General features: G+C 42.1%; 1 protein-coding gene across 5 annotated transcripts; it reads right to left on the bottom strand.

Moving 5' to 3' along the window:
- Positions 1-1,449: 1,449 nt before the first annotated feature.
- Positions 1,450-24,875, bottom strand: ccdc180 (coiled-coil domain containing 180). Of its 5 annotated transcripts, none has more exons than XM_025897168.1 (37): positions 24,457-24,875; positions 23,544-23,641; positions 23,389-23,465; positions 22,218-22,327; positions 21,985-22,113; positions 21,676-21,786; positions 20,450-20,545; positions 20,211-20,374; positions 18,397-18,504; positions 18,211-18,290; positions 17,778-17,866; positions 17,524-17,643; positions 17,265-17,438; positions 16,423-16,538; positions 15,956-16,082; positions 15,723-15,783; positions 15,583-15,644; positions 15,296-15,477; positions 15,035-15,204; positions 13,890-14,070; positions 13,661-13,807; positions 13,442-13,586; positions 10,968-11,084; positions 10,815-10,892; positions 10,059-10,142; positions 9,727-9,881; positions 9,419-9,474; positions 6,989-7,040; positions 6,364-6,453; positions 6,220-6,286; positions 5,864-5,999; positions 4,530-4,690; positions 4,322-4,447; positions 4,147-4,243; positions 2,048-2,144; positions 1,818-1,869; positions 1,450-1,681 (listed from the first exon to the last, which is right to left on the bottom strand). In XM_025897168.1, exons 1-37 carry the CDS (start codon positions 24,514-24,516, stop codon positions 1,544-1,546), a joined length of 4,113 nt encoding a protein of 1,370 aa, XP_025752953.1. In that variant the 5' UTR covers positions 24,517-24,875; the 3' UTR covers positions 1,450-1,543. The 5 variants fall into 5 exon arrangements, 4 of the variants coding, with proteins under 4 accessions (XP_025752953.1, XP_025752951.1, XP_025752952.1 ...); XM_025897166.1 differs by having other exon boundaries at positions 1,818-1,929; positions 23,389-23,462; positions 24,457-24,874; XM_025897167.1 differs by having other exon boundaries at positions 1,818-1,929; positions 21,997-22,113; positions 24,457-24,874.
- Between the last annotated feature and the right edge of the window lie 1,159 nt (positions 24,876-26,034).

Genomic DNA, 26,034 nt, shown 5'->3' on the forward strand with positions numbered 1-26,034 from the left:
CAAACTATTATGTGCAGTTAAAAGATCAAAATGATCCCACACAGCAGAAACATTTCTTTTTCTTTCGGGCTCCATTTCGTTATGGAGAGTGTAGAATTACAGGGATTATTTTACATAACCATCATCTTTATCATTGCATTAATTATCATTTCATCAAAGCATTTATTGAAGTTGTTGGCATTATGTTATAATTTGTATTACAGGTGTTATCATAATCACATATTAACATGTTTATTACAGGTGCAGTTATAACCACTTTAAATCATTGAGTTAGATCTATAATCTTAAAAGCTTATATGCTGAGTATATTGTTACAGTAAAATAGTAGCTGAGCAAAGGCCTCAGTGTATTCAGCAACATATTGCACTAGAGTTTACTTGACAACAGGTGACGGAAGGAGGACAAGTCCATGGGGACCTCATCACCATATTTGGAAAAGGATGCCAGAAAGGGGAACTTCTGTGTCTGCATTTATCTCTTCAAAATGATCATTGTCTGTAGCAGAGGCAAATAATGTTCTTAAGATGCAAATTATGTGCTTGTAAACGCAAGAGGGGGCGTTATAATACCCTGATGTTATAAAAGCAATCTGAAGTGTATTTTTGGGCGGGGATTTACAACTGATGTTTTCCAGTGTACATCTCCCCACGCTGCGTGTATTCATTAAAATCAGTTGTTTGACCAAGCTCTTCTGGACCATCATTGTTTTACTCTCGTCCTCAATTTCGGACCCTTAACAAGAGATATGTATTTTTTTTTTTTTTATCTTTGCGAGAGTAACTTTGTGTTTTTTTGGTGGCGACTCATTCCGTTGGCAGATGCGGATGCGGTACCTTTTAAATACAGTTTGGCGCGTTGGCAATGAGCGATACAGCAGCTGTATCGATCACGTGACTTTTTCTTAAAGCGACGCACGCACCGATACAGGTTTCGCTCTGTGAGCTTGATACATGCGTCGGTACATCAGTGTTGCTGGACCCATCACTAGTCACAGATGACACATTTGGCGTTTTTTTGCTGGTTTGTCTGTAGCAGCTCCTGAAACGCAAGACTGCCACACATCTGTTCGACCAAATCCAGTTAATCTAAGCGCCAGTTAATCTGGAACAAATGGACCTAGGAAAAAAACTTTATCGGCTTCAAGGAAAATTTATGTTAGTCGTCTCCTCAGGATTGAGCCTCTAACTCGCCCTGCTGTCAGCAGAGTGATGGTTTTTTATTGAACTGGCTGCATCTTAGTATATAAATGACAGCAAGGAGCAAGCTCTGTTTGCAACATATCTTGAGCTAGTTTTCCTTTCTTTCTAAAGTCTAGTTTGGAGTTGTTTATCTCTGTAAGTTTTTCATACTTAATTTTCTTTAGGTTACTAAAGATAACCTAGTAGTTAAATATAACAACCTTGGAACATTCACAGATATTTCTTAATAGAAAAAAAACAACAACTGATGTCAGGAAGTTTTTCTTCTCCTCTGCTTTATTAACAAACAATAAATGCAGTAAATGGCATCACAGCGTACACCAAAAACTTTCAGTCAGCTGCTGCTATGCTGGCTTCTGTATCAGTTTCAGAGAGTGTATCTGTTGTCTCCAGTGTGTGTTCCAGCTCTGCTGTTCGCTCAGCTGTCTTCGTTTTATGTCGTCTGAGAACGACAGTTCCAACTTGACCGCTTGCTTGAACCGCTGACACACACACACACACACACACACACACACACACACACATTAATTACATGTGTAGTTTTGTGTGTGTGTGTGTGTGTGTGTGTGTGGTGTGTGTGTGGTGTGTGTGTGTGTGTGTGTGTGTGTGTGTACACACCTTCATAGCAGTGTTTCTTTGCTCCATAACAGTCACATGTCCTGGGGTCCACTTGGATGTAGCGATAGAAACTGTTGTTACCATATTAAGAGGAGATGGCAGGTCACCTGTGCTGTTGGTTGCCATGTCCATACACACACACACACACACACACACACACACATGAAATTGACTATAGTCAAACATCTGTACTGTCAGGGGTACCATGCAGGTCAGAGGTCAAGGATTACCCATTTTCTCCACTTGGTCTGCTTCCTGTTTCAGATCCTGCTTCTACAGCAACAGCCCCACCTTCTGTCTGCTGTTGTGCTGTTGCTGTACCAGTTTCTATGGAAACAGGTTAAACATAAAAATTATTCAACGTTATTTTGGATGCACTCATCTTGAAATGAATCTGGGAACTTATCTGGGCAGAAATTTTTAAGCACTATATAAATAAACTTTAATTTAATTGGTTAACCAGACATATAAACTGCACGTGGGAAATCACCATTCAGATGCTTTCAAATTTTAGTGAGTTTATCCAGAAATTTTTCACTTCACTTGTTTCACATTTTGTAATGTTACAGCCTTTTCACCTCAAAATTCTACACACAATACCCCACAACCTTTGCTCTATACTTTGTTGAAGCAGCTTTGGCAGCAATTACAGCTTCAAGTCTTTTTGAGTATGATGCTACAAGCTTGGTACACATATTTTGGGGTAGCTTCTCCAAATTTTCTTTGCAGAACTTCTCATGTTCCATCAGGTTGTATGGGAAGGATTGGTACACATTTTTAGATCTCTCCAGAGATGTTCAACTGGGTTCTAGTCTGGTCTGTGGCTGAACGACTCAAGGACATTGACAGAGTGGTCCCAAAGCCAGAGAACTTTGTTTCTCGTGGGCTGAGCATCCTTCATATGGTTTTTCAGCAAACTCCAGGCAGGCTGCCATGTGCATTTGACTGCTGAGTCACTTCTGTCAGCCCAGGGATGATTGGCGGAGTGCTGCAGAAATGGTTGTACTCCTGGAAGGTTCTTCTCTCTCTACAGAGCAATGCTGGAGCTCTGGCAGAGTGATCATTGGGTTCTTGGGCACCTCCCTGACAGAAGCCCTTTTTAATCCGATCGCTCAGACAAACTTAAATTTCCAAGGTCATTTTATTGGAATCATCAATAAACTGGGAGAGTGGCACGGCTGCCCCTCCGTTGGTCTTCCTTGGTCTCTTGTACTCTGGGGGCCTCTGGATGTCTGAAGCCTGGATCTCCTCCATACCTGCTTCATGCCCTGGAGGACGGGGCTATGGCTCCCCACACCCTCTAGCAGATCATTACATGAAGGAACCTTTTAAATACAAGCGCGTTCATGCTCACAGGTGTACACACGGGTGCTCACAGACACAAACTACACCCTTTTTGGCTCCTACCTCAAAGCACACTGTGCGCTGTCGATCCTACGTGCTGCATAATAATATTCAATATTTAGTATTTACTGTTATATTCTCATAGATTATCGCAATGATATTGTTTATTATATTGCTCTCTTTTTTTGCTTGTTTTCTCTTTTTCCTTTCTCAACAGGTGATCCAGGTGATTGATATATGTATTTTTTGTCTGTTTGTTTTGTTGGTTTTTGTTTATCACCATTCCTTTTTTCCGCTGTTTTTCTCTCCCTACCTCTCTTTCTTTCTCCCTTTTCTTTCCCCCAGTCATGTCTGTCCCGTGTGTAGCAAGTGAAAATAAAATAAAATAAACAATAAAAGCAAAGGTGAATCAAATAGACCAATACGGCAAGGCCGGGATGGTCTGTTTGGCAAAGTAAATCCGATGGGCATGTTTCTTTGCCTTTAGACAATAATTCTGATGGCAAAAGAACCAAACGGGACAGGCGGGGGGAAAAAAAAAAAAAAAAAAAAAAGGATATCATCAATAAACTCCAATAAAAACAATTCAAAAACTTGACAACACTGCCACCTTTTAGACATATGAGCCTAAGAGACTATTCCTAGGTCCATGATAAACTAAACTGGGATTATTTTGAACTGTGACTCAAGCAAAGCTACTCTAGCAAGTCCAAGAATAGAAATCCAAACAGCAAATGGTCCTTGATCCAGTGTCTGATGTCTTGGTGCTAATTACCACAGGGGAATATAGGCTCCACGACTTGCAGTGCGTCAGGCAGGTGGTGGGGTGATCATCTATGATTTATAGCCCAACTGAACAGATGTTTACAATATGTCCAATTGCAATCAGAGGTAAAAAACAGAATTTACAGCTTAAGGAAAGCATCTCTGCACACACACGCACATACACACAGCCATTATGATGGTACAAATGAGTAAAGGTTACCTGCAGGTCTAAAGAGGTCATTCATCTGATGGAGCAGCTTCTCTGTCAGAGAAGCCAGTGATGTAACAAACTCCTCCCCTCTGCCTCTCACACAGTCCTGCATACAATCATATAATGCACACTCAAAGTGAGACTGCAGATTAGAAAGGTGTCATCTGGTGCCACTGTCACATACCTGCAGCTCAAGGTGTACACTGGAGATAGTGCTGTGTAGCTGCTGCTGCCTCAGCTCTTCTCTGCTGTTCAGCATCTCCAGCTCATCTTCCCTGAGAGACGTTCGCAGCTGACATATGTTCACACTCTGACAACCAGACACATAGAAACCAGTCAGCTTGCAGATCTTTACTGTCTGTATCAGAGCCTTCTGCATCTCAGCTTCATACCCTTTCCTTCTCACTGGCTGCCAGAGTCTCCTCCAGCTTCTGTGTGAATCTCGCCACTTCCTCTCTGAGCCCCGCCCCATGCTGTCGCTCATGGTCACTGATCAAAACTGCAGGTGATGAAAGTAGCATCTCCTCGAACACAGACAGCTGCTTCACCACATCTGACCCATAGACAGGAAGAGACAGACAGTGTGTATAGATTTTTTTTTAAGTGCTTATTCTGTGTGACTGCTTTGAGATATTTGTATCTTTCTAAGATATATAAGTTCAGCCTGAGGTTCCTGTTTGTATCTCTCATGTGTCTGTTCTAATTCTGTAGTTTTTATTTTGGGACATGGGAAAAAGATAGCTTTTAGAGATGGTGACATAGAACAGCTCAAACATGTGCAACATGAGCTGAAGAAGAGACAAGGCGAGAGAGAGAGAAAATGGCAAAAGTGAAATACAAAAAGAAGACAAAAAGGAATCTACAGCACAACAACATCTGTGAGGTGTGGAGAGCAATCAACACCATCTCTGGCTACACCAAAAAGAAAAGACAGCCACTCCTGGGTGATGTGGATAGAGCTAATGAACTCAACTAGTTCTTCAATAGATTTGACTCTGTGGTCACACCTACATCCCCTGCTGCCCCTCCATCATTTTCTCCTAATTCTCCTCAACATGTGGGCATCTTCAGTGCAACTCCTCCAATAGTGTGCTTCTCAACCACAGCTCTCACTTCTCCCTGCATCTCTAATATGGCACCTATTTTCTATCCCACACCTGTTCTTCCACCATTGTCTGTCACAGAGACAAAGGTGAGGTTGGAGCTTGGAAGACTATGCTCTGGGAAGGTTGCTAGTCCAGATATTGTGTCCAAAACCTGCTTATTCACTCCCCTCCACAGTTGCTTTCTCTGTATCAGGCAAGGATGCAATAAATCATTAAAACCTGGCAACTGTCATTTTAATCAACTCTATGGGACTGGTTTAAGTAACAGTCTAACCTGTTAAACTTTATCAGTTGTTATTTTACTGAGCATGTGAAAAAGGGTGTAACTATTGCACTGGAGTTCAGGGCAAATCTCATCCACTCCAGTGGCCCTGCCACTAAGGAGTTTTTAATTTACCTCATCCCAAGGTTGCTGAGTTCAGAATGGAGAAAATTCAACTATGTATATGAAGGAAGGCTGGATATTTTCATCTAGCATCTCTTTGGACCAGATCTTCAAAGGACTGTTAGAGTTCGGATTAGGACAAGGTTGAGGCCTCAGCCAGATTATAGTGCAAAATTATAGAAATGTTAGTCATCAAAAAGATGGAAAGAAAATTTGTGTATTTCTGAACGGGTACCATCTCTGCTGGTGTCCAGAAACCTCCTTGCCTGCTCGTGGTATCCCACCAGCTTCTGCTGCATGTTCTCAATCCATTGGTCCAAGGAGTCAGGAAGAAGCTGGAAACAGCTTAGACGCTCACTGCGAAAAAAGTCCTGATAGATGGACAAGGGAAAGGTTCTTGTTAGTTTGTGCAGATCGAGGTCGATTTGACTTCAGTTTGGAGCAATGATAACATCAAGTGAGAACATGATTTGGATCAGTGTGAAGTTAAAGTGGAATCTTAGCATCAGATAATTATTTAAATATTGAGTGCTCCGTGGTTTTCAGAAAACTGTTAGGGATAGGATTTCCCCTCAGTCATGTTTATGTTACCTCAGCAAGCTGCAGGAGAATGTCATTGGCTTTCCACAGCGCCAAATTAACTTTGGAGCTAAAAGATCTGAAATGCAAAAATATCATAACGCAACTAGAACATTCCATAAGCTGCACATCAGATCTGAATCAGATGGGACTCACTGTGCACTCAGATCTGGTTCGGGTCCAAAAATCTGGAACCTTCTCTCATGCCTGATATCAGTCCTGATAAACCTGGCGCCCCTCTTTACACTGAAATACAAACACGGGTTAAAAATAAAATAGAACAAACCATTCATAGATTATCTATAACATATATCTCTTAGTGGTTATTGTACTAAAAATGACTTTAATATGAATCCTCAAATTTGCCATTTTGTCTAACACCATTTGGTTTGGGTAACCCTAACCCTACAATTCTTTTTCCTAGTCTTGGCAAACCATTTTTTTTACCTCTAAAAATAGGATATGTGTTAGGGTAAGTCAACTATGGAATTCTATTAGGGTTAATATCCCTTACTCCAGAACCAAAAATAATTGTATTCGACACACTTCTAAAATATTTATATTATTCCAAAAAAGTTAAACTTTATTTTTCTCCAAAACATAAGCTTAGGTTTAGGGGTAATATATAGTGTATGACATTACAGTATGACAGTTCATCAGTGATGATTACATAGCAAGAAAGTAAACTGGTTGTCAGTGTTGTTATGTTTGCAGCCACAAAAAAAAATTGACATTGATGTTCAGATGAGTTACAATGCATCATATTTCTACATGTGTTTACCTCGGTGCATTGACAGAATCTTGTCTCTGCTGAAGCTGGATAGGATTCAGACCTGCAGAAACACAACATGCTGTCAGTCTGAACTCACAGACTAAAAGGGTTGGCTGTTGAACACCAAACGCGTTGCAAAAAAACAACACGAAATTGAGAATTTTCGAGATCCAAGTCATGATGAGCTGGGTCTGATGTTTCCAAACAAGAAAAGTAAGAAACTGAGCTCCTGGGAGGAGGAGTTGGCCGTCCGACTGGGGTCTGGAATGTGGGGCCTCCCTGCTGCTGCGGAGTCGGGGCGGTCTGCTTCTCCCCACCGCAGGGAAAAGGGTAACACCACCTGGGTCTGGACGCAGTTTCCCCCTCCAGGGGCAAGGGTACCTAGACCCGGGGCTTAGAGTACGCTTGGGGAGTGTGATTGTGTCTACAGTGTCTCTCTATGTCTGTCTCCACGTTGGGTGAGTGTTGAGAGCATGAGGGTGGGAATAGATGTTTGTATCTGTGTGTGCCTGTATGTCTGTGTCTATATGTCAGGTTGGGTATCAGACCCCACCTCTCTGGGGACATCTCAGGCCCTCCAAGGTTTGGAGGCCCATCTCCCCCCACCACTTCCCCTGCCGGTGGCAGACGCCCTCAGACATCGGTGCGTTGGTGGTTCTTTGTGTCCGGGGGTGGGCGCCCAGGTACCCACCGGCTCACTCCTTGGCGGCTGCTTATCGGGGCCTGCAGCCTGGGGCTCGCTCGGGCCACTTCGGGGATGGGGTGCCCTCGGCCTCTCTGCCCGGGGCTCGGTCACTCAGGCACAGCTGGCTGCCGGCGGAGCTCACGGGCACGTCACTGCAACCCCTCCTGGCTTCTGCTCCGCGGCTGCTGAGTGACCCCTCATCTGGGGCTCTCCTCAGCTCTTTCTGGGATAGTGGCGCGGCTGCCCCTCTGTTGGTCTTCCTTGGTCTCTTGTGTTCTGGGGGCCTCTGGATGTCTGGAGTTTTGATCTCCTCCATACCTGCTTCATGCCCTGGAGGTCGGGGCAGTGGCCCCCCACACCCTCTAGCAGATCATTACATGAAGGAACCTTTTAAAAACAAGCGCGTTCATGCTCACAGGTGTACACACGGGTGATCACACACACAAACTACACCCTTTTGGGCTCCTACCTCAAAGCACACTGTGCGCTGTCGATCTCACGTGCTGCACCATAATGTTTAATATTTAGTATTTACTGTCATATTCCCATATATCATTGTGATCTTGTTTATTACTCTTGTCTTCTTCTGCTTGCTTTCTTTTTTCTTTCTCAACAGGTGATCCAGGTGATCGATATATGTATTTTTTTTTGTCTGCTTATTCTGTTGGTTTTTGTTTTTTGCCCTTTTTCCCCGTCCCTCTTCTCAGGTGTTTTTTTTTTTTTTTTCTTTCCCTCTTTCTTTCTCCCCTTTCTTTCCACCAGTCAAGTCTGTCCCGTATTCAGCAAGTGAAAATAAAATAAACAATAAAAGGTGAATCAGATGGACCATTACGGCAAGGCTGGGATGGTCCATTTGGTAAAGTAAATCCGTTGGGCATCTTTCTTCGCCTTTAGACAATAATTCTGATGGCAAAAGAACCAAACGGGACAGGTTAAAAAAAAAAGAAAAAGAAAAAAAAAAAAAAAGAAACTGAGCTCCTGGAGCAGCGTCTAGCTGTATGTCTGAGGTCAAACATAATTATTTTACCATTTCCATCTCATTGAGTATTCAGTACTGGTGTGCGTTTGAGCTACGAGAGCATTCATTTCCAAATGCAGTAGTCTGATTGGTCAGATCTGTTTATTCGGATCCAAAAAATCAAGGTTAGTTTGAAAAAAATAAATGCCAAAAATGTATCCCAGTGAAATAATGCGGTCAGTGTGAACGGGTGCACAAAGAATAGGTTTGTCCGAAAAATATTTAGAATGCACAAAATATTCATATGGATTTTATGCATTCAATGTGTGAAGGCCTTCAGTCACCAGATAAACATCCAAGCTGATACACACACCTCTTTTATATAATCTTCGCTTACTCTGAACACACAAATGAAAAACTGTAATGCCAAAATACTTCATTTCAAAGTTTTCAGTTAGTGAAAGTTTGTTTATTAAGGATATAGCTGAAAGAAATCATGATCCTCACCGTAAACCTACTCAGCTCAGGGAGGTCTGAGATAACCTGGTGAAAGCTAAAACCACTGTAAAAGTGCTCTACACAACAGAGGTTATGGCACGTTATATTGTAATGCTAGAATAAGTTAGCAATACAAGTTCAATGCTGTAACCAGTTCAAAAAAAAAAAAAAAAAAAAAAAAAAAAACGGTGAACAGGTTGTATGAGTGGTGAAATAGTTTATGTGCAACTCTCTGCAACACTACTGAGAAAAAAAAGACATATCAGAATGAAAAAAGAAACAGATGTTTGTTCTTTACCAGAAGATGTCCTTTGTCTCAGTTCTCTTTCCGTTGCTGGATCTTGGCAACTAATCCTGTATGTTTGGGTTTTGGACAGAAATAAGGGATTGAAACATTTTTTGTCTGCATAATCAAAAAGTATCACACAACAAGCAGTAATCTCATTCCTGCAGCAGCTGCATTATCAGTGGCTTCTATTAAAGTTGGAAGTTGTAATGTCTGAGTTCCCAGTTAGAATTTTCAACTGGAAGTCGGATTTCCAACTCTGACAGTCAGAGCACCCCCACCAACCCAAAGTTACATTAAATGGACCTCCGCATATATACCTGTTAAAGGACCTGATAACCCCCACAACAGGATCATCAAGGGGGTCCATATTTGTTTTGTTTGGCTGCAGTAAACCAGGAGATGGGGCTGGCAGGACCTGCTTCCTGGATTTATGGTGACCTGACAAAGCAAGGCCTTCCTGCAGTGCAGAGTCCTGAACACAAAAATGAAAAAACTTAAATCCACGTGGAAAGAAAATAGACTGGGTCAAGGCTGTCTGCAAAAGGCAGAAGAAAAATAGAAGAGGAGGGCATAGACCCTATGCAGCCTAGAAAGAAGAGAAGCAGTGCAGAAAAACAAGGCAACAGGTGGTAGATAAGAAGTGACATACCAAACTCAGGTCCAGGTACTGACAGCGCTCCCTGAGTTCTTTATTGATTGATGACAGGAGGGAACAAACCTGATCTGAAGACAGCTGCATGTAGAGAAAACATTCATGTTGGAGCTCTTGTTCTTTGGTATAAGTACTACAGTCCTCTGTACAATAACTGTATAGGAGTAATAGCATTAGTCATTTGACCAGGGGTGAAAAAATAATGTTATGTTTCTACTATAAGTATGGACACAGATTTTTCTTTCTGTGACTTTCGTTTAATTATGTGCTATTTGTAGGAGTTTGTACTGTTCATTCTTGTCACCTTTAATTCTACCAGTTTTCCCATTTTCCTGCTTTTTTTTTTTTTCCTACCAGCTCTGTTCAATTAGCCGATGTTCATATTATAGCTGGATTAGACCATATCCTAATCGTCATCTTCTCAGACATGTCCTGACAGCATCCAGCAAACCTGCTGTTTCAGGATCGTTTCCTGGAAGCTCTGACCACGTACACTGTGATCTTTGCAGTTTCACCACAGACCTCAAACTTGTGGAAATAAAAAAAATATATAAACTTCTGTGTCAGAGGTGCACAAAAAGATGACCACAAGTCTGAGATCACTCAAATTTATATCAGATAAGCCTTTTGGTTTTAATCGGTCCTGTTCTTGGAAATGTTTGATTACGTCTTGTATTTATCAGCCACTGTTCATTTTCCAGTTGCAATATAACTTTGTCACTGCACAGTCAAACCTCCCAGCTATCTTATTACCTGTGTGTCATCCAACATCTTCCTCAGGTCCTCCAGTCTTTTGCTGATAACAGTCTGCTGGTAGTTACTTCTGGCAGCCTGGAGGGGCCCAACAGTATTAATAAACAACCAGCAAAGACAGAGAGAGACAGACAGAGAGAGAGAGATGGGCACCTCAGATTTGATGTGAACTTGTGTGCTGGTGATCATTTTCTGGGCATCCTCGATAAATTTCACCTCAGACTTCAGAAAAGACAGTTTCTCCTCCAAGGGAGCCAACACTTCTTTCACCTGCAAAATATCATTAGACTGGTTCATGTTGAACAACAGAACTGCCTCTGGAGTCTCCAGTAGTGTGCATAGAGTATTGCTACCATTGATATTTCCACCTACCAGACATTTAGTGGTCTCACATATCATGCCACTTTATAACCTATTACTATTACAACTTATTTCTCTAGTTGCTTGGATTTAAAAACAACTTTTTTCTATATTGTTCTATTAATTTATTATTGTTAAGTACTGTCTATAAAATTGAGTTCAAATGTGTTTATATAGCACCAAATGTAAGGTAAAGACCCAAGAATCTGCTTTGCTAATGACCAGAAATAAACACATTATATTCACGATCTATACTGTATATAAAAGATGTACACAGCGACCTGGACATTGACATTAGTGTAAGAAAGCAATATTGTTTTTCAGATTATTCCAAAAAACACCAATAAGAGCCAGATTATTGGGCCTACAGTAGCATGTTCCTGGCTATCAAAGAGACTGGGTCCTTTCGATGTAGAGGAGTAGCAGCTCTACTCTGAGCCCCTCCCCGATGGCCCAACTCATCACCCCATCTCTAAGAGAGAGGCCAGCCACCCTTAGACAAAGCTCATTTCCCCCGCTTGTATCTATGATGTTGTTCTTTCTGCCACTATCCAAAGCTGGTGACCATGGGTGAGGGCAGGGACGTAGATCAACCAGTAAATTGACAGCTACTTTTTTGGAGGCCACCTCCCGATGATGCCAACAGAACTGCATCATCTGCGAAAAGCAGAGATGAGATTCTGAGACCACTCCAGTCAAAGCCTTCCGCCACTTGGCTATGCCTAGAAATTCTGCCCATAAAAATTATGAACAGAATTGGTGACAAAGGACATCCCTGGCAGAGTCCAACATGAGTTCGACTTATTGACGGCTATGCGGACCAAGCTCTTGCAATGGATCGAATGGCTCGTAGCAACACCCCATACTCCTGAAGCACTTCCCACAGGACACCCCAAGGGACACGGTCAAATGCCTTCTCCAAGTCCACAAAACAACCTTAGACTGGTTGGGCAAACACCAAAGCAATCTCAAGTATCCTCAAGAGGGTAAAGAGCTGGTCCAGTGTTCTGCCCAGTCACGCCCTTCCAGGTCTCACTGTCATTGCCCACTAGTTTTGAAGTCTCCCAGTAAGACGACAGAGTCCCCAGGTAGAGCATCCTCAAGCACCTTGCCCAGGTACTCCAAAAACTGCCATTCGGCGCATGAGCGCAGATGACAGTCATGACCTATTCCCCGACCCAAAGACACAGGGAACACACTCTGTCACCAACCAGGAAAAACTTGGATTGCTTTGGCTGTATGTTCTGGGTAATTTCTGGTTTTTGAATAGCTCTGTCTGTTCCCTCACCCAGGACCAATTTGTCATGGGGACATAAAGTCCACCAACAACATAGCCCCTGGAATCCCTGGGACACTGAGGGGCAAAAGCTGTTATAAAGGGGAAACTATACACATTAAAAAAAAAAATGTGATTGTTGATGCATTTTGGAGGATTTAAAAAATTGTCTACATAAATATTATCTAATATGTTTCTAATATGTTTCAGTAAATTATGGTGAATGATATTCTAGTATTGTCCCAGTGTGACGACATACTTATTAATCTCTGGCTCTCTTCCACATCATGTCTTCTATCCTGTCTTCCTTCTCTCACCCCAACCAGTTGCAGCAGATGGCCCCGCCCCTCCCTGAGCCTGGTTCTACTGGAGGTTTCTTCCTGTTAAAAGGGAGTTTTTCCTTCCCGCTGTCGCCAAAGTGCTTGCTCATAGGGGGTCATTTGATTGTTGGGTTTTTCTCTGTATGTATTATTGTAGGGTCTACCTTACAATATAAAGCGCCTTGAGGCGACTGTTGTTGTGATTTGGCGCTATATAAATACATTGAATTGAATTGCATGTTACTTACCACTGTTTAGCTAATATGCTAATATGTGTATCTGAGCATTGCCCCAGTACGGTTCATGTATGCAGTTTGCTTGCTAATCTTGCTAGTGTTATCTACCTATTGAACATTCCACTTACTTGTCCAAATATGATAACTTTTGACCCCAACTGTTGCCAGTGCAAATGCTAAGATTAAGGTTTTAAAATCCTGAGTCCAGAATTAAATGGTGGCCAGATCCATCTTTTATATATAGTCCAGGTTTGATGTCATCATGGGGCCATCAGGTTAGACAATTGGGATGGAAATAGGAATTTTGTCCAAAGAGCGACCAAGTTGTAGAAACTGCAAACATGCTAGTACATATGGAAACAGACTCTACTCAACCTTTTTTATACAAACTATGCTTTACAGAAGTAACAATTAACAGAGGACAAAACATTGCACCTGCTGTAAGCTCGTGGATTCAAAAGCCTCGAGAGCAGAGTAGATGGACTCCTCAGTCGTGCTGATACGCTTGGTTTCTTCCCTCATCCTTCTCTGAAACATCTTTAGCTCCTGAGGTGCAAAATCTCCTCCTTCACTGAACAGCCTGCAAGAGGAAAACACACTCATCTGGTGATGATCACTTTATTTTGCTGAAGAGTCTGCTGCAGCTGCTGTTACCTGAAGGAGCTGAGGAGTTGTGCTGTTTTACTTCTGGCCTCCTCCATTCTTATCCTGACTGTCTGTCTGAAGTTGGTCAGCCAGTCCTGCGTTTCTTTGATGTGTCCATGCAGACAGTCCTGCAGGGTGGTGCTAGCAGTCTCCAAACTGCAGAGAAACACACCTGTAGTCAGTGTCTCAGCCTCACTAAGCTGACAGTCACATAAAGGTGCAGATAGAAAGTTTTTACTGTTGACTGCTGCTGGCTGTTTGGATGTTAGCCTCAATGTTGGGAAAAGTGACCATAAGCTCCATGTTCTTTTTCTTCATGGAGGCCTGCAGGTCTTGCAATTCCATCCCGCAGGAGGTCAACAGGTCCAACACACCCTCAAAGTGGGTGTCCACACGCTGTCTGTGGAGCTGTAGCTCAGCTACACACAAAGACACAGTTTGGTTAAGAGGTGTTTTCATTATTAACCTGCCACTATATGCTTCTAGCTGCTTGTGTAAAAATAATATGGGAAGGACCACAGCCTATCAATATAGATGGACATTGGTAGTGGTATCAGTAGTGATGTGCCAAACCAATACTACAAAAAGTGAATGACATTTTGTGACTTCAAACATCTAACTTAATTGCTGGCAACGAGACGTATCCAGACAACAGGTAATGTTTTCCCAGAAAGCTGATTCTGAGTGCAATCTGGATGTTGCATTTTCAGTGGAAGAAACAGATTCAACTTTTTTTCCTGGATTATTGAGCATGCATCAAGACAAGATAATCTTTTCTCAACTTCCACGCGAGCTACTAATGAGAGTAAAGAATATAATTGATTGACATATGATCTGGTATTAAATATGCTACAGGGTCACTTCGGCAACCGGAGCATTGAAGGACCACTAGCTATTAGCTTCAAACAACTAGACTGCTTCCAGGGTGGATGCAGTTTTAAACCTGTATTCTTTTCAGTGACCAGCATCAGTAAGTCATTTAGTTGAAAAACAAAATCTTATACGAGGAAAATAATAATAATTAATTGGCAAAGTTGGAAAACCTTTTATGAGTTGCTTTAAAAAAAAAAAAAAAATTCTATAACTGCAGTTTTATTGTTGATTTATGTCAGTGGCTGTTAAAGTTAGACATTAGAGACATTTTAAAATGATTTCTGAGTGGCGGCACTTGCTTGTAAAAGGTTTTGGTGTTTTTTAGCCTCATGCATTCAAGTCTGATTTCAAAACTTAAGATGTCAGCAGGAAAAAAGGTGAAGTCACTGTTTAAACCCATCTTTTATATCCATTCTGTGAATCATGATTACTACCATGTGTTACAGCATATTCTGTAACCTTCAACTAACTTTCACCAACATTTGTGCATTGTTTGTGTGTGTCTGTTACCCATGCGGGGCTCATATATATGGGTCTTGATATGTCGGGGGTTCAGCTGCTGGAGTTGGAGCTCCTGCTCTGAGCGCACCGCTTCCTTCCTGTCTCTCAACCTTGAAACCGCTAAACTGAGCAGATCGTGGAAATGCTGCTCCAGGTGGTCCAAGAACAGAGTCCGGGACCTTGACACACAGACAGTCAGCCTTTGAGGTGGTGATCTTTGAACTGAGAGTCCTTACAAAAGTGGAAATACAAGCGCGTGTATGTGAGTACCTGCTCAGAGAGTCTGTGAGGAGGTCCACAGGAAATAAGCTCAGGTGTGTTTCCCACTCCAGGTTGACTGGCAGGCTGGGAGTGGAACATCTGAAAACAGGAGCTGAGTGCACCACATCTTTTGATGAGGTAAAGGTGACAAATCTGCTGAAATCACAGATCTCCTCCAGGATGGACCCTGCCTGAAACACACATACACACACACACAGACACACACACATAACCAGTGATGTTTTCTGAATCAATCAGAAATTGATCATTGTTTGTTTATCACTAATTAACGCCACCTCAATTAGCCAATTTTGAGAGCTGTGTGTAGTTTCGGGACTTTCAATCTGCCAGCTGGTTTCTACGCAAAAACAAATAAACATGTCAATACTAAATAAAATCAGTTTAAGTATCTGAGCATGAGTGTGAAAGAACAGACCCATGTATGGGCTGGATTGGCCACTAGATGGTTGGAGGAGCTTTTCCAAATCCCCTGGACTCTGAGAAAAAAAGAGACAATGACTTAAATTGATGATATCTTTTTTAGATGACAATGAGATGAAAAAAGTCAGATGTGTTCAGATCGATGCAAACTATTTCAGGCTACACTGTAACTGTGTTTCTGTGGTTACCGGCTACATGTAGTGAGTGAGGTCTGTCTGCTGTGGTTACCGGTTGGTAGGTATGACTCAGGTGGTAGAAGGAGCTGAGGTTCCTGCTGTAGGAGACAAGCTCCTCCAAACAGCACGACGGGTGAATATTCAACAGGGTCCATTGATCAATGACAAACTGATTGCAACTGCACACACACACACACACACACACACAGAGAAAATTAGGACTTTTTGTTTAAATTACCTTTCTTCCTGCCCACACAGCCTCTGTCCCTTTTACAGTTAAAGTTGTGGCTGTGTTCGCCTCAAGCCAATCAGACGAATGATCATGTTAAACAATCGGAGTTGGTCAGCCAAGTTTGGAGTCTTTATGATGTGATTGCTTCCCTACTATAGCGCGAGCCAAAATGTTAACACACTGCGTGGGGATGTTGTGAATTTCAATATTTGTAATAAATTGGAGAGAAAATGAACTTTTATTTGGATTTTGCATTGGGATTAGCCTTAGCTGGCGTCCTGTAGTACCTGTGTTTAATCTCCTGCAAATAACCGATAGTTTTGTCCAGAGACGTCTTCAGAGCATCCTCACTGCTCGCTTGACGGAGTCCTCCTAACAGGTCATCCATTTGTATCTTCTGTTTCTGATCAAATAAGAGCAAGCATGTTGGAAAAGGGAACCTGTCGTGCTCTCTCTCAGGCAAAAGTGTGAAGACCACATAGACCTGTGACTTATCTGTATGTACTGTTTTAACATGAGTCCTTGTATGGTGCTATTAAAAACTTTGCCCTCTGATTTTTTAGGGTTTTTTTTTTTTTCATATTTGTCACAATTACACATTACAGATCATCAAAGAAATTGTATATTAGACAATATTATATTAGACAAAGAGTGCAGTGAAATGCAGTTTTTAAACGATTATTTGATTTAATGAATGTTATCCAAACCTGCCTGGCCTCTGTGAAAAAGTAGTTATTGTCCAAAACCAAAAACTGGTTGTGCCACCCTTACCTGCAAGAACTGTAATCAAGCATTTGCAATAACGAGTCTTTCATATCATTGTGGAGGAATTTTGGCCTACTCTTCCTGCAGAATTGTTTTAATTCAGCCAGATGGGAGGGTTTTCAAGCATGAAGGCCAAAGAATCTCAATTAGTGTGGACTTTGACTGGACAACTACAAAACCTCCATTTGTTTGTTTGTTTGGTTTTTGTTGAGTTTTTCATAAGATATAATAGAACGCAAATCTCCCATAAAGTTCAACTTTTGTATCGTCAGTCTGCAGTATTTTACAGTGACTGTATGTGAGCTACTTGCCTGTGTTTGTTGTTTTTACTTGACCTACCTGCTTGTGTTTTACTGCAACTCACTTGTAAGTGCTGCTGCTGTGAGCATCTGAGATCATCCAGGTCTTGTTGTAGTTTTTCATCTCTCCTCTCTAACTTTTGACAATGTGTCTCCCACAGCAATGCTGCTGCTCGCATGACAACAAATACACTCCTACTTAGACTGAAAGCATGACGGGCCACAGAGTCACTGCACACCTGCAGACAGACAAGCAGAAAGCATGAACGCGTGGCTGCTCTGATACAGTGCAGAAACAGTCTGAGGCAGATTTATGTAACTGACATCTAAAGCGGCCAGCTGCTCTTCATCCTGACTCTGCTGTGCTCCAATCACTGTGAGAAGCTGTGAGTTGATGATGTCATTCACCTCCTCTTCTGACAACTCCAAAGCCAAGAGCACTTCCTGTAGGATGACAGGTTAAAAATACAGGCCTGTATGCTGGAATGTAATCATGTATTGTGATGCAGCTGCAGATAGCAGGCATTAACTAAAGGTATTTGAAAGCTGCTACATCAGAGCCAACCAAACGCGTTTACCTTACAGCGCTCCACCTCCGCCAGCCGATTCTGCCATGTCTGTTCAAAGCAGCAACGCAGCTGATGGAGAAGTTCAGCGTGGAAATGTTCTGAACACACACATACAAACCTACATTTATCGCACCATAGTACAACTCAGACTTGTTCTTCTGCCAATTTGCCATGAGCAGGATAACAGATCTATAGGTCACACTCACAAATGCTCATCAGATCAAAATAAACTTTTTAAAAGATGATTTGGATGATGTAACTGGACAGTGTTCAGATCATAGAATGCATGACTTGGTAACATAGCTGCCTCATGAAGGTCATACAGTGATGTTTTCTGCTGTTCAAATAGTGATTTAATTTTGTAAAGTGAAACTCATACTGTATTAGTTCATGAGAAAATTAACAACAACATGAAGTCCTGATGACTCCAGAGGACAGTTACCAATTTGCTGATTGACATCTGTTAGTTGGTCAAACCAATCAGACACCAAAACTTTGGAGCAGGTGGGTGGGACCAGAGAGCTGAAACACAGAGAGAATGTGTGACTTGACAAGCACAACAAGGGGTGAAAACAAAAGAAAAAAGATCCCCAGGCAATGAAAAGATGATGTTTTTTGTTTTTTTTACCTGATCTTGTTAATGATGTCACAGCGCCGTTCAGTCAGATCTTGCTGGGTTTGTTTTATCTGCTGAACTGAGGCCAGCTGCTGATCTTCATTCCTGCTGCAGAGACCTCTACAACACAAATACTACTGATTATCAGCCAGTTCAAAAACTTACCATAGTACACAATTTGGAGTGATGAGTGATCTTTCAATTGTAGGACTGATTGTCACAGGTGTTCTGAAACTGACCACAAATATAGAAAAATATTAGGAAATAAAAGCCCTCCAATAGATTGGCAACATGTCCAGGGTCCGAGAGTTAAAAAATGAAAGCTGCAGACATTACCTCAATGTCAGTTTGAGATAGTGTCCTTGTTAGACAAATGTTAGGCAAATTGGTCCTTGGTGAATGGCCAAATGAAGAGTGATTCAGTCAACACCTATGGACAGAAAATCAAGGTACCATTGTACCCTATAGGGTTGCCGGGCCCAATCCTATAGCCAGGCCTCCAGACGGAGCTGTAGGAAGAATGTCCGGTGGTCAGGCCTTAGCCCATGGTGGATGAGGTTCACCTTTAGTTCTTAAAGGCTTTGGATGCTGTAGGGCTGTCTTGGTTGACATGCATCTGCAGCATTGCGTGGAGATCTGGGGCCATGCCTATGGACCGGCAGACTGTGGTCGTGGTTCCCATCTTTGAGAAGGGGGACTGGAGGGTGTCCTCTAACTACAGGGGGATAACACTCATCAGCTTCTCTGGAAAGGTCTATGCCAGAGTGCTGGAAAGGAAAGTTCATTCATTCGTCAATTCACTGATACAGGAGGAACAATGCGGTTTTCATCCCAGACCCAGAACATATAACCAACTCTTTATCATCGTAAGGAGCTACGTGGGAGTTTGCACAACGAATCTACACGTGTTTTCTGGAAAAGGCATTTGACTACGTTCCTCGGAGTGCCCTGTGGGAGGTGCTTTGGGAGTATGGGGTCTCTAGCCGTTGCTACGAGACAATACTGTCAGTAATTTGGACTCGTTCCCGGTGGGTGACGCCCTGCACCGAGGCTGCCCTTTGTCACAATTTTTAGATGTAGTTAGGCGGCAGAAATCTTCCACTTTGATGGCCTCAGAATCTCACCTCTGCTTTTTGCAGATGATGTGGTTGTGGTCCGGCTGAGGACCATGGCCTCAGACATGGTTTGACCTGGAGAGCTCACACCACTGATTGAGTGCTCGCTCCCGAAGTGGAAGAATTCAAGTGTCTCATGGTCTCGTTCATGAGTGATGGGAGAGGGTAGCATGAGATTGACTAACCAATTTAATCTTAAATGGGCCGGACTAGTGAAGATATTTATTTAAACATTTAACCCTGAAATGTCTCATAGTTTCTCGGTTTTCTTCATGATGAAATTATGGAAACGGTTCTGGTATCTGATTACCCAGAGTGCCCTGTATTTATAATAAGTTTCATTTAATTTGTCAACCACTTTTTGCCACCCCTTCTTTTTTGTTTTTGTTGCTTTGGTGACAATGCCTGTAGTCTAAATCCCAATCTACCCCTAACAGACACTCTTGCTTTGCTAAGGAAAAACTTTGTGCCCTGCCATTATTGATATATTCTGTAGTTAACGACCTGTAGAGTCATTAGAGGAGTTATTCTGGATTACCGAATTCAGCAATTCCAATCTAATTCTCTTCTGACTTTGGGAAATGAACAAAGTGGATTAGAGTGTTGGAAAAGCTAACCCTGAATCTTTTAAGCTTCTGGCTTCTTTAACTGTTTCCATCAGTTTATTACTTGGTTTTCCAACAGTCTGAACTATTATATAACATCACTCACCTGAACTGATCTACAATTCTGTGGACTCTTTTCCTCCTCCAGTGACTCAGACAGTCGTCCCAGTGCCGACGAAGGATTGACTCCTTATTTAGACTTTCCTCCTGGAGGAGCAGCAGCAGTCGGGCAATGCTGCGACGGTTTGCTAGCAGAGACTGATTCACCATCTGAGACAAACAGAGATACGGAAGTGCAGTTTATATTTTAGGTAGGAGGTCTGATGAGAGGTCACAGTGACTTACTGTAGCTTCAGTGTGGATCAGCCTGTGGATGTCAGATGGATGCAGGAAACTGATCCGCTCCAACACACGGTAGTACTTCCTGATAATAGCTCTCATCTATGAGAAAAAGAAAAATACATTAACTGATCTTACTGAGGATCCCTTATCATATTATTAGCCTTTCTAAGGCAGTGGAAACTACGCAGGCCCTCCAGAGTTGGAAGGGGGCATCAAATAATTTTCTGGGCAGTGATAACACTCTCAGCTCCTGTTTTGTTGCCACTCTGCAACAGGTAGGTGGACTCATCCCCCCAAGAAATGAGCCCACCTACCTGTGGCTGAAAGACCCACAGTTGTGGTCCGACGTTTACATACACGCATGATGGGCACAAATGTTTTAGGGTTATAATGATTTCTTTGAACTGCTCTTTTTCCAGAATGATTATACGGCATACATCTTTAATGTCTTAAACAAACAGGAAGTGGTGCACAAGCTTGAATTTTAGTTTGGTTTTTCTCCACAGCCGCTCAGCAGTATACACACAGGCTGTTCTATTATTCTATCCACTTTGTGTACCAGTACCACTGAGGGCAAACCAGCCCCAGAGCATGAAACTACCACCACCATCCATGACAGCTGGTAAAGAGTTCTTAGGTTTGAAAGCCTCACTTTTACTACTCATCCTGCCATCATGGCCAAATAGTTCAATCTTTGTCTCATCTGACCATAAAACCTTTCTCCTGGGGACATCTGGCTCCTCCACGTGAGCAGCTGCACGTGGTGACACAATGTGGTGACAATTGTTTGAACTGATCATCTTAATATGATATCTCAAATGACTCCAAGAGACCTTCCCAACTTGTGTAAATGTACAATTCTTCTTCCTAGATCAAACAACTTCATTTACAAGGCCGTAAATGTAGAACCTTCAGCAGCACTTATTAAAAGACTTAAGTGAGTGTATATATTTAAGCTTGTATCCGTACTTGTCTATGTTTGGATTAGTTAAAATCCTAAACAAATTCAAACTTGTGCACCCAATTCCGGTTTTTAAGACATCAAAGCTGTATGTTCCACCATAGGAAAAAAATAGTTTAAAGAAATTTATTATGAAGATTTTACATATACTGCTGACCACAACTGTACAGTACTGCCCTCTATTGTTCAACCACAGACTGTGGGTGTCAGATGGTTTCTTTGGGTAACATTTTAAAAGCGTCTTGGCATCAGTGACGCTCAGTCTGACCTGGTCGGTACGTTGTTTTTCAGTTTCAGTCAGTTTGAGGTTAAGTTCTGTGATAGTAGACTTCTTCAGCTTCACGTCTGCCTCCACCTCCTTCCAAAGACCCTGGATCTCCTGCACACAAATGAAATTAACACTCTCAAAGCCAATCACATTTCTCCAGCCCATGAGATATTATTTTCACACTCCACCAACCACACCAAGTCTAATTATTCTGAAGGTTTGGAGATTTAAAAAAAAAATCACAAGCTTTCTCAGCAGGCTGCAGGTTTAAAACTGTATTTGATTTTCTAAACTTTATGTCATGTGTACCTGCATACTGACATCTTCCTGATCTTCCAGCGGATTCATTCTGACTTTCAGGGTGTCCAATCTGAGATCCACCTCCTGCAGACTGGACAATAGCTCCTGACTGATGGCCATCACCTGAGTCTCACACACCTGACACAATGACAGACAGTGGCCAATAATTTCACATAGAGTATGTATTGTGACACCACAGCATGTATTTCCCTCAGGTGCAGTGTAACTGCGATGCGTTGTACCTGAGACAGCTGACTCAGCTCTGAATCCAGCTGTTTCAGAGCCTCTTGATGTTTTTGACTTTTTTTCTCTGTCAGACGTTCAATGATGTCAGAGTTGGGATGATCAACAACTAAAAGAAAGAGAGAAGCTTCTGACTGTGATGTGAACAATGACATTTTAACTAATTTTCTTAACTTAATGCTTCTGTTAGATTAGCTGATCTAGCTGCAAACATCCAGGGCTGAAAAATGAAACAAGTGCCAAAAACCCTACTCTGCAGTCTCTCTTCCTGTCCACAAACAAGTAAATCTCAGCTTTATAGCAGTAAAAAGCATCTTCATATATTATAAAAAACTGTTTTGCCCTCTGTGAATAGTAACCAGGGCCTGCTGGGGGCTCACCCTTGCCTGGACCAGACCAAATTCATCTCATAGACCCCAGTGCACAGCACTTCTATGTGGTCAGCCCTGGAAACCCTAAGTAGGTGTTAATTAGTATGCAACAAAATGGATGAGTCCAGAAAAGACAGTTTGGGGACTCCTCTTGAACCACAGTTTACACTCCTACAGTAGACATCTAATAATTTTAAATGATTATATTTGACAGATATTATTATTCATATCTCCTTTGCTGTTGTCAGTCTTGTATATTATGTGTATCCCTGATTGAAGCAGTGTATTTAAAAAAAGAAACACTTCTGAGATTATACAGAAAGTTTTGCCAAAAGATTTGTATTTCTGATTTTAATTTGTGGTGTAGTTTTTGTGTGTGTGCACAGGCTAGAATCCATTATTACATTTAAAAAGTGGCATCTTCATATTAAATTGAGAGCTTGCAGCATATCTTTGCTGTACATAGAAAATGTTTGGCGTCACTGTGGCGTCAGTTTCTGGAAAATGATTTGAAAGCTAAAAGGTCAGTGTCCTTAAATAAGCTGGTGGTTGCGTAACCAGGGCCTGCTGGGGGCTCAGCTTTGGTTGTGTTAAGGAATGGTAGGCAGTGATCCATTTTAAAAAAAGGTAAAAACAACAAGTGAACACAAGTAAACTAAGACCCGTTGTCCATCCTGTATGTCAGCCATGAGTGCACATGACTTGACAGCACAGCTCTGGGCAAGTGCCACCCCAGACCCACTTTAGTTACGACCCTGTTGTACTGCATGTCTGTTGTAGAAGAAAAAGCACCACTGACCCACGGCATCTGGAAGTGTGCTGACATCATCTATGACATCATCATCATTATCACTGTGGTCCGCCTGCTGCCTCCTACTAAATGAAAAAACACAACATGTTTTGAGAGAGTGGACGCAGTACAGATATGTAACAGTGGCGTGTGTCTCTGTCCACCTGCTGGCTGTGCTGCAGTGTGTGTTGCTGTCCACAGCAGACAGACAATTTGTCCCGGTGTCTCTACGTCCGGCTAGAAGAGATCTGGACAGCTGAGCCTGAAACACATGAGAACAACAAACAGCTCAGTCACTGCTGCAACAGAACATGTCAGCCCTCGTCAGTCACCTTGAGTTCTGCTGATCAGTGAGCCCACGTTGTCAGTTTTACTCTGTAAGGAAGAAGGGAGGAAACATTGAAGTGGTTCTGTATGAACACTGGACTGTACACACCTCCTGCTCCTCCTGCACTCGCAGTGATTTCTTACTGGGAAGGAGTCGGTGAGGTTTGGTAACCTCTGCTTCGTGATTCAAAGTATGAAACTGTCAGTTTTTCTAAAACGTGTAACCCTCATCAAATCAATGCGTGCATGCAAAATCAGTTATTCAGTGTACTCCACTGACTCACAAATGCTTCGTACTAATCAGAATTTCTTTTTCAAGTTTATGTATAATATTTAAAATGTAAAACTTTGCCAGATATGGAGGGAAGACTGAGCTAGTTCAGGCAGGCAGCTGGAGCTCTGCTGCATCATTCACACGGTTATACTTTTACTATTTAAACTGCAGGATTTCCCATCTATCTGACATGTCAGTGATGCTTCCTCTATCACCACCTGCCTCAATTTGTAATTTGCCTGCAGTGACAAGCTTGGAGCCAAGACGCCTTGATATGACAAAGGATTTGTCTGCGGACAACAGCTGGTAGGAGTACTAAAATGTTTTTAGGAGGAATCAAGAAACTTAAACACGACCTCTGCTGCACACATCAAAGACTTTTGATCGGTTTCCTGACCCCTTAGTTTTGACCCGGCGTTTTCTAACAGCTGATCTCTTTATTGCGGTGTTCACGTAAAGTGTGACCTCAGACCCACCTGAGCGTCGAACAGCTGCCGATAAACCTCCCCGCTCGGAACCGTGGTGCTCTCACACATGACGATGCAGCTCGCTGCACTCTTCAGTCCAGGCTGACAGAAACACTGTTTAATAACCTTCCTTTCTGTTGTCACTCACACTAAACCATGTACCTGCTCGGGCTGAGCGTTTTTCCCGTCACTATGACAATCTCACTTGGACAAAAGCTGCGTGGCGTTCAGGGTCAACGGGAAAAATGTCCATTCTGTTTGCAGTTCCACCTTATTTGAAGAAATCAAACTTTTCTTACATTTTTACCACTTTCCTGGTGTGAAGGAGTAAAAAGAAGGTAAAACACAAGCAGCACCGAAGCCTAAAACCAGTATGGACAGACATCTACAACCAGAGCGATAGACCGAGAAAAACACAGCTTTAGTTATTTGGGCCAACTGTCCCTTTAAATAAACATTGTCATAAGCGGAAGCATCCGGACCTCGTCCATGTGTCAGGATGGTTCCTCAAACTGCAGTAAAACAATAAAGTCCTAACATCCAGTCTGAGGTTCCTCAAAGAGCAAAATGTTAGCTCCCGTTGACCTTTTCTTCAGACTGTGCTACTCATCAGCAGTGTTGGTCAAGTTACTTGAAAAAAGTAATCAGTAACTAATTACTGATTACTTCCCCCAAAAAGTAATCCCGTTACTTTACTGATTACTTATTTTCAAAAGTAATTAATTACCTAGTTACTTAGTTACTTTTTAAAAACACGATTTACAACCTGAATAGGTAATAAAGCGATAGATCTTTCAGCCCAATTCTACTTTTTCTGCATAATCCATCATACAAAATGTAATCAAATGGAAAAGTCTCTTTTTAAAACTTGGTTTTATTAGTTTTAATCTTTTAACTTTATGCATCAAGCAAAAATTAAATTATATGCAACATTCTCTGACTGGAAGAAATTTTTTTAACATTTAAACCTATTGTCTGCACATTCCAGCACATAAAATAAAATATTTTTTTTGTGTTTGCACTCAGTCTTTCAAATAAATGCAAGTGAAACACAGCAGAAAATAAATAAAATCAAAGACTCAGCAGTCCTGTTGCTCTATTTTCACCTGTATAGCAGGCGGATGTTTGCCCTGGTGCAGGTGTGCCGCAGCGGTCAGTGGAAGAATCCGCGGGTTTCTCTGTGAATTTCTCATTCCGTGGTAGCGTACTCGGCGCTTGCTCGGAAGTTAAGGGTTTTTTTCGCTGTAAAAAGAAGTTTTCTTCCCACGCAGTGAACAGCGGACATTAATGTTTTTGTCACTTTTTACGCAACCAAACTCAAAGTAAGGTCAGTACTTCCACGCTTTAAACGCTGCACGCTCATACTCTCTCCGCACTCAATATATTATCCATTGTTGATCTGCACACAGCTGTTGCCACGAACGTCGCACTCGCTTACGTCATTGTCATGAGACACTCTCGCAAAAAAATCACGGTTTTAGTAACGCAGCGTGCTTACGGGAAAGTGTCAGTAATCTAATTACTGTTTTTACAATAGTAATCCCTTACTTTACTCGTTACTTGAAAAAAGTAATCGGATTACAGTAA

Source organism: Oreochromis niloticus, linkage group LG12 (assembly GCF_001858045.2).
Source record: "Oreochromis niloticus isolate F11D_XX linkage group LG12, O_niloticus_UMD_NMBU, whole genome shotgun sequence".
Taxonomy (NCBI): Eukaryota; Metazoa; Chordata; class Actinopteri; order Cichliformes; family Cichlidae; genus Oreochromis; species Oreochromis niloticus.